At 41.1% G+C, this 14,857-nt stretch overlaps 1 protein-coding gene across 1 annotated transcript in view; it reads left to right on the top strand.

Annotated features, from left to right (window-relative positions):
- The window catches only part of SYCP2L (synaptonemal complex protein 2 like), a 344,080-nt gene that overhangs the window by 307,471 nt on the left and 21,752 nt on the right, over positions 1 to 14,857 (top strand). The window contains exon 34 of the mRNA XM_075828429.1: positions 12,921 to 12,979. Within this exon, the coding sequence (XP_075684544.1) occupies positions 12,921 to 12,979 (59 nt within the window). The remainder of the gene's footprint in view (positions 1 to 12,920; positions 12,980 to 14,857) is intronic.

Raw genomic sequence — 14,857 nt, 5'->3', positions numbered from 1 at the left:
GTCGTCTGGCATTTGTGAATATACACTTTAACTTGCATTTCATTTCACTTTCAATATCAGAAATGTGATTATTTTACATTTAGTGTACATTTTTTATCTTTAATGTTTTGTAACAAAAGGATCTCCTTATCCCGTTGCCTAATCCTCTCCCCACAGTCTATTTCTCCCCCCACCAATCTAGTACTGACCCCTCTCTAACCTTACTACCCATTTTTTTTGTACATTGACCTCCCTTCTCAGCCTTCGTTTAAATACTCTGCCGACCCAGCTAGAATTCTCTCCCCCAGCACAGCGGACTCCCTTCCATTCAGGTGCAATTCATCTGCAGAATACAGTTTGTACCCCAATGACAAGTTGGCCTAGTGCTCTAGGAACCCAAAACATTCTCCTCTACACCAAGACTTAAACTGTGCATTTAACTCCCTGAGCTTTTCTGTGATGTGCATGGCACAAGCAGAATTCCAGAGAATACTACCTTAGAGTTCCTTCCCTTCAGATTGTAGCCTAGTTCTTTAAAATTATTCTTAAGGCTCCCCCCACATACCATGTATTCGGACATTGATACCCGCATGGACCATGACAGCTGGATCATTACCAGCCCCTCCCAGTAATTTATCCACCCGTTCCACCACATGCCAAACCCTGGCACCAGGGAGACCGCAAATCATTCGGTTGAGGCGTTCTTGGCGACAAGTTATTCTATCAGTCTTCTTGATTATAGAGTCCCCTACAACTACTAATTTTCTTGCCTTACCTGCATTACCATCCCGCAGACTACTAGCTGGGCTGTTCTCCCGGCTGTTGGCGAGATCAGTATCCACTAGGGCTGTCATTTCTGAGACCGACACCCTTGCATCATCACCCAACTTGTCAATTTTGCTTGGAATATCAGAAACAGGATTGGCCTTTCTACTGCCCCTAACTACATTAACCCAGCTATTTTCCTGATCCTGCTGACCCATGTCTTCACCCTCCAGAACTATTCCACTAAGGCCTAATTCACGCGAGCATGTTCGATCCATGATATACGGTCCGTGTTGGCCGCATTTCCCGCACGGAACACACTGCAGGGAGCCGGGCTCCTGGCATCCTAGTTACAAAGACGTTGCTAAATCAGGAATTGAAACTGATTGATTTAAAAAAAAAAAAAACTTCCTCCAGATGACACAGAAATTTGAGCATCCGGTAATGGATCATTTTTGCGGAAGTCAGGACTACAAAGTTAGTTTTTCTCTTCCTTTTCCACAAAGACCACGCTCTTGGAGTCAATTCTTTCTCCAAGTCCTGGCAGATGGTGTAGAAGGTACTTTTATATTCCTTCCCTCCATTCTGTTTTATTCCAAAACTCCTGAAAAAGATTCAGGAGGACACCTCCAGGAAGGGAGCACCTGCATCTCACAGCTTGGATGCTGAGCATGGAGACCTGGGACAAAAGGTCCTTTCTAATCCTGTAATGCCCACCCTGCTATAAATAGATGACTTCTAAAATCTGTATTACCTTTTTAAGAGAACAGACTTTTGGGACATACTAAAAAGAATGAAGAAAAAGAATGAACAATAAAATTCGTAATGGGCGAAAATATCGAGATATGAGGTTTTTTATGTTTCGAAAACTTGGAATGAATAGATTTTCTTTGTAGTTAATGAGAAAATAAAAACAAATTCTATAGAAACAGATGTGTAAAAATGTTTCCTGTGCCTGATAGACCTGGAATGAACAGGATATATGTTTATTTTATAAGGGAATGAACACATATTCCATAGAAACATGCATAATTATTTTCCTGTGCTTGATAGACCTGCAATGAATAGGATATATGTGTAGTTTATAGTGGAATGAACACATATTCCATAGAAACAGATGCGTAATAGTTTACCTATGCTTAATAGACCTGGAATGAACAGGATATATGCGTAGTTTATAAGGGAATGAACACACATTCCATATAAACAGATGTCTAATAATTTTCCTCTGCTTGATAGACCTGGACTAACTATTGTATATGTATAGTTATTCGGAATGAACACATATTTCTAATAAACGGGTGCCACTGGATCCGTGAACTTAGTTTTGGTATGATAGTTCTTTATTGATATACACTCTGTCACCATATTTATGGTCTTAGCTTTGTTCTTTTGGGAAAAAAAGTTTTCTCAGTGCACATCCCAATGTTCTATGCTGGCCTTAGGTACAGAATGTGCAGATTTAAAGAGGCTCTGTCACCAGATTATAAGTGCCCTATCGCCTACATAATGTGACCGGCACTGTAATGTAGATAAGTGGTCTTTATTTTGAAAACCTATTTACAATTAACATTTCCTACCTCCGTATATGTATATATATATATATATATATATATATATATAATATACCAGCTTCCTTTCCCTGAACCACCATCATTCCCCCCTGGTGAAGCCTTGTGACGAACGTGTTGTGTGCGGGAATGGGCTCCTGGCATATTTCTACAGGTTACCCCATTGTTCCTCTGCATCTGGTCTTGCCTGTCTCTTCACTTTTTTGCCATTGTGCTTTTACATTGTACATTTTATCTTGCTGGACAAGTTTTCTTTGTCCTCATACATGTTTTCTTTGGCTTTTGAAGACTATTTAAAATGTTTCACATGGACACACGCGATCTCCTAGGTACTTGAATTCTGAAACATAGGGTGTTCTTTCACTGTAGTACAAAAAAGTCTTGATTTTACTCTCTCTTTAATAGGAGTATATAACTTTTAGCTGAATCACCTGGAGAACTTTCACACAAAAATTAATTCAAACGTATGCCGTTATTGGTCTGCATGAAAACCTGGCAATTGTATTTCTATCCATAAAGATATGAAAAAAGAGCCATTGATATGACTCTGCTAGACTGGTTGTGCTGGACAGTTTCATTAGAGTGGGTGCCTTACTGAAATTAAATAGGGTACTGTTCTAACACAATAATAGAAGATTCACTGCCTACATAGGCTATTCGAACTTTACCCCACACAGTTTGATCTGTCTTAGGGGTCAGTAGAACTAAAAGATAAATTTCAAAGTGCCAAAAGCTAATTTTAGCATTGCCGGCATTGATGAGTCACGCTCAGACGTTGTGGAAACTAAAATTTTTAACCCCTTTAGGAAGCCGCTATTTTGGGCCGAGAGGGCACAGTGTTTTATTTTTTTTCTTAATTCTCAAGATTTTGAAGCATAACAATATTAGATCGCATATTATGTCATATGTGTAGAAGATTATTATAAAAGGAGGCAAACCATGTATGGTAATCAGACAGTTAGTTAACCCCTTAAGGACGCAGCCTAGTTTGGGCCTTAAGGCTCAGAGCCCATTTTTCAAATCTGACATATTTCACTTTATGTGGTAATAACGTCGGAATGCTTAAACCTATCCAAGCGATTCCGAGATTGTTTTCTCGTGACACTTTGGGCTTCATGTTCGTGGTAAAATTTGGTCGATATATTCAGTCTTTATTTGAGAAAAATTGCAAAATGTAGAGAAAATTTAGAAAAAATAGCATTTTTCAGAATTTAAATGCATCTGCTTGAAAAACAGACGGTTATACCACCCACAATGGTCACTAGTTCACATTTCCCATATGTCTACTTTAGATTGGCATCGTTTTTTGAACATTATTTTATTTTTCTTGGACGTTACACGGCTTAGAACATAAACCGCAATTTCTCATATTTTTAAGAAAATTTCAAAAGCCTTTTTTTTAAGGTACCTGTTCAGTTCTGAAGTGGCTTTGAGGGGCCTATGTATTAGAAACCCCCATAAAGCACCCCATTTTAAAAACTAGACCCCTCAAAGTATTCAAACCAGCATTTAGAAAGTTTTTTAACCCTTCAGGCATTTCACAGGAATTAAAGCAAAGTGGAGGTGAAATTTGCAAATTTCGTTTTTATTTCTGAATTTCAATTTTATTCTATTTTTTTTCTGTAACAAAGAAGGTTTTACCAGAGAAACACTACTAAATATGTATTGTCCAGATTCTTCAGTTTTTAGAAATGTCCCACATGTGGCTCTAGTGCGCTCGTGGACTAAAACACAAGCCCCAGAAGCAAAGAAGCACCTAGTGCATTTTGGTGGTGCTTTTTTATTAGCATATATTTTAGGCAGCATGCCAGGTTTGGAGAGGTGTTGAGGTGCCAAAACAGTAGGAATCCCCCAAAACTGACCCCATTTTGGAAACTGCACCCCTCAAGGAATTAATTTATGGTTTTTGTTACCATTTTGACCCCGTAGTTTTTTCACAGCGCGTATTTGAATTGGGCTGTGAAATTAAAAGAATGACAATTTTTCCAATAAGATGTCATTTTTGATCAGAATTTCTTATTTTCACAGGGAACAAAATGCCCCATTTTGTTGCCCAATTTGTCCTGAGTGCGGCAATACCCCATTTGTGGTGATAAACTGCTGTTTGGGCCCATGGGAGGCCTCAGAAGGAAAGGAGCGCTATGTGTTTGTTGGAGTCCAGATTTTGCTAGATTGGTTTTCGGGTGCCATGTCGCATTTGCAGAGCCTCAGAGGTATCAAAGCAATGGAAACCCACCAAAAGTGACCCCATTTTGGAAACAAAACCCCTCAAGGAATTTATTTATGGGTGTTGTGACCATTTAGACCCCACAGTTTTTTCACAGAACTTATTTGAATTGGGCTGTGAATTTAAAAAAAAAAACTTTTTTCCAATAAGATGTAGTTTTGGCTCAAAATGTCTTATTTTCACAACGAATAAAATACCCCATTTTGTTGCCAAATTTGTCCTGAGTGCGGCAATACCCTATTTGTGGCCATAAACTGCCGTTTGGGCCCATGGGAGGTATTAGAAGGAAAGGAGCGCTATGTGTTCTTTGGAGCACAGATTTTGCTGGATTGGTTTTCGGGTGCCATGTCGCATTTGCAGAGCCCCAAAGGTATCAAAGCAATGGAAACCCACCAGAAGTCACCCCATTTTGGAAACTACACCCCTCAAAGAATTTATTTATGGGTGTTGTGACCATTTAGACCCCACAGTTTTTTCACAGAATTTATTTGAATTGGGCTGTGAATTCAAAAAAATTTAATTTTTTCCAATAATAATTATCCAATAATAATTATTTTTTCCAATAATAATTTTGGCTCAAAATGTCTTATTTTCACAAGGAATAAAATACCGCATTTTGTTGCCCAATTTGTCCTGAGTGTGGCAATACCCTATTTGTGGTGATAAACTGCCGTTTGGGCCCATGGGAGGGCTCAGAAGGAAAGGACCACCATGTGGCCTACTGGGAATTTTCTGGTGCTAAGTCGTGTGTGCAGAAGCCCCTGAGGTATCAGTACAGTTGAAACCCCCGAGAAGTGACCCCGTTTTAAAAACGACACCCCTTAAGGAATTCATCTAGAGGTGTAGTGAGCATTTTGACCCCACAGGTATTGTGTAAAAGATAATGTGCAGCAGTTGGTGCAGAGTGAAATTTGCAATTTTCTATACATATATGCCAATTCAGTGTCCGATATATTGTGCCCAGCATGCGCCACCGGAGATATACACCTCATAAACTGTAATGTTGGCTCTCCCGGGTACGGCAATACCCTACATGTGGCTGTTATCAGCTGCCTGGGCACGCAGCAGGGCGCAGAGGGGAAAGATGAGGAGGGGTAAGCTGTGCGAAGTGGATCAGAGCGAGTAAAACTGGGGTAAATTAAAAATAAAGGGATGGATGATAAATTTGAAAACACTCTTTCATACAGAGCTCTGGTTTTTCGGGACACGCGTCACATTGATATATTGTGTCCTTCCTTATCCCCCTCTTATAGCAGACTCTGCACCTCTTTTGACTTTTTCCCTTCTTGCCAGTTTGGGGAACTTCTCCTAAAAAGTGTTGCCCTGGTACGATGCCTGTGGCCCCGCTTCCAGAAGTACTGTAAGGCTTCAGGACTTGATCTGACAAGTCCACCCCTCCCATGTACCTATTGTAGTCCAGGATGCAGTCTAGTTTGGGGGTCCCTGTACTGGTACCTCGTACAGGTACATGGGTACTGGTGTGGCATCTCCCTGGTCTTGTACTTGACACACAATATGTTGCTGCTAGATTGTGCCCTGCTCTCACCCCTTCTGAGTGTTTGCCCAAGCAGAGTCGTAGGGAGGCCTCTCAGGTTTCTTCTAGCAGTGCCGCATGCCGCAGGACTTCTGGAAGCGAGGCAGTTGAAGAGTGGGACGCTGGTATAAAAATTATCCAGGTAGAGGTGGTAACCCTGGTCCAGCAGTGGGTGCACCAAATCCCACACAATTTTTGTATTAACTCCCAGTAAGGGGGGGCATTCTGGGGGCTGAGAACTGGTGTCCTTCCCTTCATATATCCTAAATTTGTAGGTATACCCGGATGCACTCTCGCACAGCTTATACATCTTCACGCCATACCTTGCCCTCTTACCCGGCAGGTACTCGCGGAATTGAAGCCTCCCTTTCAAATGTACCAGGGATTCATCTATAGAAATACACTTCTCGGGGGTGAATGCTTGGGAAAACCGGGCACTGAAATGGTCTAATGGGGGTCTCCGTTTATACAAACGGTCAAAACTGGGGTCATCTCGGGGTGGGCACGGCTCATTATGAGTATAATGTAAGAAACGAAGTATTGCCTCATTTTTATTTTATTTTTTAGTTTCCAGCTCAGTTCTGAAGTTGCTTTGAGGGGCCCATATATTAGAACCCCCTATCAAACACCCCATTTCAGAAACTAGACCCCTCAAAGTATTCACAACAGCATTTAAAAAGTTTATTAACCCTTTAGGCGTTTCACAGGAATTTAGAGCAAAGTAGAGGTGACATTTAATTAATTTAATTTAATTTATTAGGCACCATGTCCGGTTTGAAGAGGTCTTGTGGTGCTAAAACAGTGGAAACCCCCCATAAATTACCCCTTTTTGGAAACTAGAGACCTTGAGGAATCCATTGCAGTTTTCTTGGAGTGCATGCGACTTTTTGATCAGTTTTTATTCTAATTTTAGGTGGCGTGGTGACTAAAAAAACAGCAATATTTACTATTGTTTTTTATTCAATTTTTTTTACAGCGTTCACCGTGCGCTATAAATGACATATTCACTTTATTCTGCGGGGCGATACGATTACGGCGATACCAGATGTTTATAGTTTTATTTTATGTCTTATGGCGTTTGCACAATAAAATACATTTTGTAAAATAGAATTAATTTTTTGTGTTACCTTATTCTAAGAGCTATAACTGTTTTATTTTTCCATCAGGAAAGTCGTGCGAGGACTTATTTTTTGCGTAACGAACTGTAGTTTCGATCAGTACCATTTTTAGGTACATGCGACTTTTTGATCTCTTTTTATTCCATTTTTTGGGAGGTGAAGTGACCAAACAATTGTGATTGTGGTACGGTTTATTATTATTTTCTCTTACGGCGTTCACCGCGCAGGATAAATAACGACATCGTTTTGTAGTTCAGGCCGTTACGGACGCGGCGATACCAATTATGTATAGTTTATTTGTTTATATATTTTTATTAATAATAAAGAACTGATAAGGGAAAAAGGGGGATTTTACTTTTATTACTTTTAAATCTTTTATTTTCTTATTTTTACACAACTTTTTTTTACTTTTTTACACTTTTTTTACTTTGTCCCACTAGGGGACATGAGGGCAGGAGGCTCTGATCGCTATTCTAATACACTGCACTACATGCGTAGTGCAGTGTATTAGAGCTGTCAGCTGTTCGCTGACAGCAAGCATAGTGGGTCCTGATTTTGTCGGGACCCACTAGGCTTCCGTCGATGGCGTAGCCAGAGTCCATTGTTAGGATTCTGGTTGCCATAGTAGCCATCACGGCCCGCTATCGTGTAGCAGGCCGGCGATGGCAGCTTAACCCCTAAGAAGCCGCGATCGCTATTGAACGCGGCTTCTAAGGGGTTAATCGGCGGGGACCACCGCGATCGGTCCCTGCACACTAAGCTGTGATAGCCTGCTGTCGGAAACAGCAGGTATCACAGCTCAGACACGCGCCGGGATTAAATGGCGCCGTGTTTACTCAGGTCAGTAATAGTACTGACCTGAGCGCGAACGTTCTACTTAGCAGGACGTACTATTACTGACCTGAGCGCGAAGGGGTTAAAATCACAACAACCCTACCTTGAAGTAAGAGAATAAAAGAGATAAAGACTATATATAAAAGATAATATACAGAGCCAGTAACTAAGAGCAAATGGCCAACATAAAAGACGTCGCCAACATGAATAGAGTATTTCCACATATATCCACCTACAAAATGATGGGGAATAGAGAGGAGGTACTAATAATCGCTTAAACATTGGACCAGTCTCCTTGTTTGGGTGTGAAGAGTGCTCCTCTTATGTTGTCAAGGGAACCTAACAGCGCTCCTGTAGTGTTGATGACCGCTATTGACTCAGAATAGCATATGTAGGCAGGGAATCTTCTATTATTGAGTGAGAACAGTAGCCTATTCAGCTCCTGTAGGGCACAAGGCTAGAACCTTTTATTAGGGATTGTTCAATCTATTTCTATGTTGTATCTACTCTCTCAAATGTGAAACTGTCTGGCAGATTCAAACCAATGCATCTTTTATTTTTCACTGATTTTTTTTCAAAACAAAACAGACTAGAACAATTGTCCAGAAAAATTTGACGGAAGTGGAACAAATAAGTAACACTTCAGTCTACATCAGAAACCGCATTACAATGCAATAATACTTAGTATACAGTTCTTCAAACTCAAGAAAGCTGTAAAGGATCTGCCAGGCACAACTTCTGTGTATACGCCCATGGGTAATCAGTCTGCACCTGGTTCTATGTCTCTGAGACTGACTCCATCTTCCACCACTCAGGATGGCAGGCTTAGGAGTGGGAGAGCCTATTGCAGCCTGGCCAGACGGAGCTAGCTCCCGCCCTCTGTCGATTTATACCTCCTTTCCTGTTCCTCCTTTGCTTGTGATTCTTCTCGTGTGGTTTCCTGGCCTTGCTGCAGCTCCTAGCTATATACTGACCCCGGCTTAATGACTACTCCTGCTCTGCGTTTGGTACCTCGTACACTCCTGGTTTGACTCGGCTCGTTCACCCCTCTTGTTGCTCACGGTGTTGCCGTGGGCAACTGCCCCATTTCCCTTTGCTTGTGTCCCCTTGTCTGTTTGTCTGTCGTGCACCTACTGAGCGTAGGGACCGTCGCCCAGTTGTACCCCGTCGCCTAGGGCGGGTCGTTGCAAGTAGGCAGGGACCGAGTGGTGGGTAGATTAGGGCTCACTGTCTGTTTCCCTACCCCCCTGTCGTTACAAAAGCAAGAAATACATCTATTCAATGCATCTTTTTTGATATCTTTATGAAGAGGAATATAATTACTAGGTTTTAATGCAGACATATAAAGGTATAAGTTTTACATTTGTGTGTGCAATTTCTCCAGGTGATTCAGTGAGAAATTTGAAACATAGGGTAGCAGGACTGGGAGTGAAGAATAGGGGATATATGTGCCTTCATTGTAGAACAGCAAAGACTTGACTCTCAGACCAGAAAAAGAGGCAAAACCCTCTACTAATCTAAGCAAGCTAAGAAAGGATCAGCCTCTGCCAAATACACCAGGGTGTCATCATGGTATTAAGAAACATCCAGAGAGAGAGTGCCCCTAGAAATACTAAATTTATCAGGGGACTGTCAGATTGTGACTGTTTGAGGCTCAATTGCCAAGACAAGAGGACATCCTTGATTAGTGTTTTTGTGAAGGAAAAGGCATCCGATAATTAGTTAGTGCTCACCCTAGCAATAGAGGTAAAAGACAGAAGCTGGACACAAGCCAGACATTTTGGGCCAATATTGAACAAGCGGAGAACTTTTCAAATTTAAGGCCACTCCACTGAATCAAATGCTTTGATCCGATACCATCTTGCGGCCACGATGCTAAGATACAGATGTCTAATATTAATATCTGTCACTTTTCCAGGCATATATCTAGGAATTGGTCTGGGAAAATTAGGGCTGATATGACCTTATGAAGCATGGAAGCTAGTATTTTAGCTAAGATTTTTATATTCAAAGTTAGAAGGGATATGGAGCTATAGGAACCAGGAGATATGGGTTCTTCCCGGTCTTCAATAAAACTACTATCAGGACCTATTGCATAGAAGGGGGAAGGTAACCAAATGGAAAGCCCTCCCCAGTATTCTTTGCCCAAAACCCAACTTGTGCAGTCTTAACGTTCTCAACCTTTGGGACCTGCAATCGGCCCAAATCTAGATGCCATAACTTAAAATGTGACGAAGACCCAGTCTATAAAATAACTTCTATAGCAAAGTGGTCCGAAAATGGTGAGCAGTAGAGAATAGCAGGTGTTTACCCGCTCAGAGGGGAATTTACAGTGCAAGAAGCCTACATAATTGAAGGCTGAGCAACAATGATTAAGGCTATATTCAGACGAGGGTGTGCAACCTCGGACGTGAAAAACTGAAGTTTTTAATGTCCGAGGTGCACCCGTGCAGGACGTGTTATCACGGATCCCTCATAGACTAGAGTCTATGGAGGGATACGTGAAAACGCAAAAAAATAGGAGATGTCCTATTTTTCCACGGACCCTTCACCCGCTCCGTTGAAGCAATGGCCTTGTTAACGGCCCCATTGAAATACATGTGTTTGTGTGACGGCCGTTGTTTTAATGGCCGTGACACACATCTGAATGAGCCCTAACACTCCAAGGGTCAGGGAAATGTATGCAGTCTAGAGAGCGTTTGACTAAAGCATTAAAGTATCCCCACTAACAGGGTTGGGGCTGTGGAAAATGTAGCCAAATGTGCTGAGAGGTGCTTAAGGAAATCGAAATCTGAATTATACAAAGTATTAACATACACACTAGCAAATATAAAGGTTATACAGAGATTATGACATATCTACCAAAGTAATCGCAGGATACCTGGACAGTCTTCAGTGGTAAAGACTTGGCTACAGGTATCAACCCCCCCCCCCCCCCTAGAATAATTGGAATATGTAGCATGGAATGCTACAACCCATTTAAGGCAGGGATAGAGCAACATGAAGATCATGGGAACAAACTGATTATGGGTGATAAGTCGGGTTATGGTAGCCACGGATGATGGGTGATGAGTCAGATGATAACAAGCTAAGCCTAACTAGCTCTCCCTTTTTTATTTACCCCTGGATCTGTCCCTAAGCACTGACCCTGACACCACTAACCTACACTGCCCCTAATCTGCAGACACTGTCCCCAGAAAAACACTAGGGACCAAAAGCAATAAAAACCCGCAAAAACTGATTGAAAACTCAGTAAAACTATGTAAGCAGAAAAGAACCGAAACCACCAACTGGACTAAACAGAAGCAGCATGTACTGAGGAAATACTTAGGGAGAAGCTGGGAAAACACAACACTAGACTGGAACGTATAATCTTAATCAAACATGGCAAACACACATAGCAACTACTATAGCGGACACCCGAATGCGGAGACCAGGGATTCTTAGGGCTTGTCCACACGTAACGTCATTGCTGCAGAAAATTTCTGCAGCAATTCCGTTGAAAGTAACAGACTTACCGTTAAGGCAAAAATGCACCATTTCCTGTGTTTTTGACTGCAGAAAATGGTACGTATTTTGCTGCATTATTAACAATGCTGGGAGATGGTGACATTTCCTCTGAAAAACAGAGCAATTCAGTGCACTTTCCGCAGCAGAAATTGACATGCTGCGGTCCAAAAATATACGCACCGCCGGTCAATTTCTGCTCTGAAATTTTACGCAGCCTGTGGATGAGATTTATTAAATCACACCCACTTTGCTGCTACTTGATTCTGCTGCGTATATTCCATTCAATTACGGACGGAAAATACACAGCAATTCCGCTACGTGTGGACAAGCCCTTAGAGAGGCAGACCAATTAGCCACAGTAACTATCTTCTATGTGGTCGTCTGGTTTACACTGATTCATTAACCCTTTCATGACCAAGTATCATTGATGCCCCTTTGTTATTGTTAAGGTCAAATTTTCCATGTTTTATAAGCACTTCTTTAAACGATAATATCTTTTTAACTACTTTGCATATAACAACTATTTTTACTTTGGTTTTTTATAAAACTTATGAGACTTTCGATTTCTAGGTTAGTTTTAATTCCATTTTTTTGTTTTTTATTATGAGCAGACAAATCACAAAAAATATGAAATTAAATATTTTGGGGAATTTTTATATGGATATAGATATGCAGAAGTATATCTACTGTTGCAGCTCTGTTTTGCTATTCAATGAGGCTATTCACTTGTCCGTGTTTTTATTTCTTTTTGTCTGTTTGTGACAAACCATATGTCCTATTCGACATCATTGTCCTGTACGTTTTTAACGCATCAGTTGCTAAAGAAATCCAGAAAAAAAAGTGAAACCAGGAAGTGCATGCAGAGGAGTACAGAATAGATAAGAGGACACACGGATGCAAAATGGACAGTCATATGCATGAAAAACTGCACTTTTTTTTGCAGACGCAAATCTCATGCGCTTTGGCTAGACATAGACTGTTTTTTTTGTAGTGAGCGATAAATTGCTACCCAAAGGAAAGCATAAGGCTAGAGCAGATTATCTTACTACAAAAAAATCGCTGTCTTTAGGAGTAGCTTAAAAATGTCTAAAATCGCTCTGGTCAAGAGATCTTCTAGTGATTTGATTTTTAATCGCTACATGCTGGGATTTCAGAGCTATCGATTTTGAAGACATTTTCAAGCTACTCCATTCACTCCTATGGACAGCGATTATCTCACTACAAAAAATTTGCTGTGATAAGTCAGCTCTACTCTAATGCATTCCTTTTATTGCGCACTACAAAAAAAGTCTGTCTAGCCCCAGCCTAAGGCCTAAATGTGAGTCGCTCAATTGTTTAACATACCTTCTTTAATTTTAGGGTTTTTTTATTTTATTTTTCAGGATTTCTGGGAAGCACAGACTGTGAAAATTAATGAATTCTGCACCAATCAACGGCAAAGGTAATTTATTGTATATAATTAGTCAACTACCAGATAGGCCATTAATACTTTACAGTGTAACCCATCATATAAACATTTATTTTTTAAGTTAAAAAATATGAAATTTTGGCATGTTTATAGGGGTGAGACATCTGACAGCCAGATTTATTATTTAAAGGGATATTCGCATCTCACACTTACGGCACATCCACTGGGTACGCCATAAATGTGTGATAGTTGCAGGTCTTTGTTCTGGCCTGCCTGTGGATGCGGCTACATTCTGCCACATCCAGATGGAGAATTAATGAAGAGGTGCCTGCACACATGTGCGGTTCCCCATTCTATTCTATGGGAGTTATGGAAACGGCCGAACAGGCGCTAATCGACTTTTTCCGTAACTCCCATAGAACAGAATAGAGAAAGCCACGCACATGCGTTACTGTCTTTCCACTTAGCCTCTGCCTGGAATCAGTGGCCGGCAGCCTTTTCACAAGACAGGACGGGTGTCTGGTGAGCCTCGCTCTATATATAGAAAAGATACAGATTTGCGGTTAAGCAAAAAAAAAAAAAGTGCCTTTATTTCCAGCCGGCTATAGTAGTAGGTATATTAAAACATAGCTTTTATTAGTTAGGATTAAATGTAATTAGGACAAAATGAATAATGTTTAAAAATTAGCCAAAGTTCACTGACAGGGATAGATTTTGCATCAGTCAGATGCAATGGATATACAATGAAGTCTGTCTAGGCTTGTGTCTCCTACGGCGTCTGCAGAACGCCGGGTTACACAGATAAGTAGCGTCTGTGTCTAAGTCAGTGAAACATATGAAGTTAAAAAATAGGGCTTCCCTCCAAAAAAAATAAAAAATTGCACGCAGGGTTGAGGCCTGAGGCAGGGCAGAGTACAAAGATTTCAGAGCTGGGGGCCTTTATTAGGCCCCCAGGCTGCCATGACGACCATCGGCACCCCGCGATTGCATCATGGAGGGGCCGATGGCACAATTGAGGAGGCTGCCGGCTTTAAATGCCCTGGTCGCCATTGACCGTGGCATCTAAGTGGATAAACGGGCTACATCAAAGTGGTCTTTGATTCTGCACTTTGCAGTGAGGCGTCGGCTGTATTGCACAGCCGTCACCCGGTAAGTATGGAGCGAGCTCAGCCTCTGAGCCCACTCCATACTTCCCTTAACGGCTGTTACATACATGTACTTGGCATGTCATTAAGGGGTTAAAACTAATTTGCCAAGTGGATGCCCAAACACTCGGTGTGTCCAAATAAGCTTGTAATTTATGAACATCTTCCATAGACTGAAAAATACTACATAGCTTGGTGTCATCTGCAAAAATAGAAACCGTTCTATTAATCCCATCCTCTATATCATTAATAAATAAGTTGAATAATAGTGGTCCCAGCACTGAACCCTGGGGTACACCACTTATAACCGGGGACCATTCAGAGGAGGAATCCTTGACAACTCCTCTCTGGATACAGAGCCAATTCTCAATCCAATTACAAACTATACTGTCTAAACGTATAGTCCTTAATTTACCTATTAGACGTCTATGGGGGACGGTGTCAAATGCCTTTACGAAGTCCAAAAACACTACATGCACAGCGGCCCCTCTGTCCAGGGTTCTACTCAACTCTTCATAAAAACAAATCCGGTTGGTTTGACAACTTCTGTTCTTAGTAATTTGGTGCAGGCTGTCACTTGAAATACAATTTTGTTGTTTTTTTTTTGTCATATACTCCTGTATTATTCTTAAACATTTTTTCCATGATTGATGTTAAGCTTACTGGTCTATATTTACCTGGGGAAGACCTAGAGCCCTTTTTGATAATATCAAAACCACAAAAAAGGCCATACTTACTAATGCACCCTCCATCTGCAGGTCAAAAA

The sequence above is a fragment of the Rhinoderma darwinii genome, chromosome 5 (assembly GCF_050947455.1).
Source record: "Rhinoderma darwinii isolate aRhiDar2 chromosome 5, aRhiDar2.hap1, whole genome shotgun sequence".
NCBI lineage: Eukaryota > Metazoa > Chordata > Amphibia > Anura > Rhinodermatidae > Rhinoderma > Rhinoderma darwinii.
Note: the sequence above shows the minus strand (reverse complement) of the source record. Positions and strands in the feature narration are given on the sequence as shown.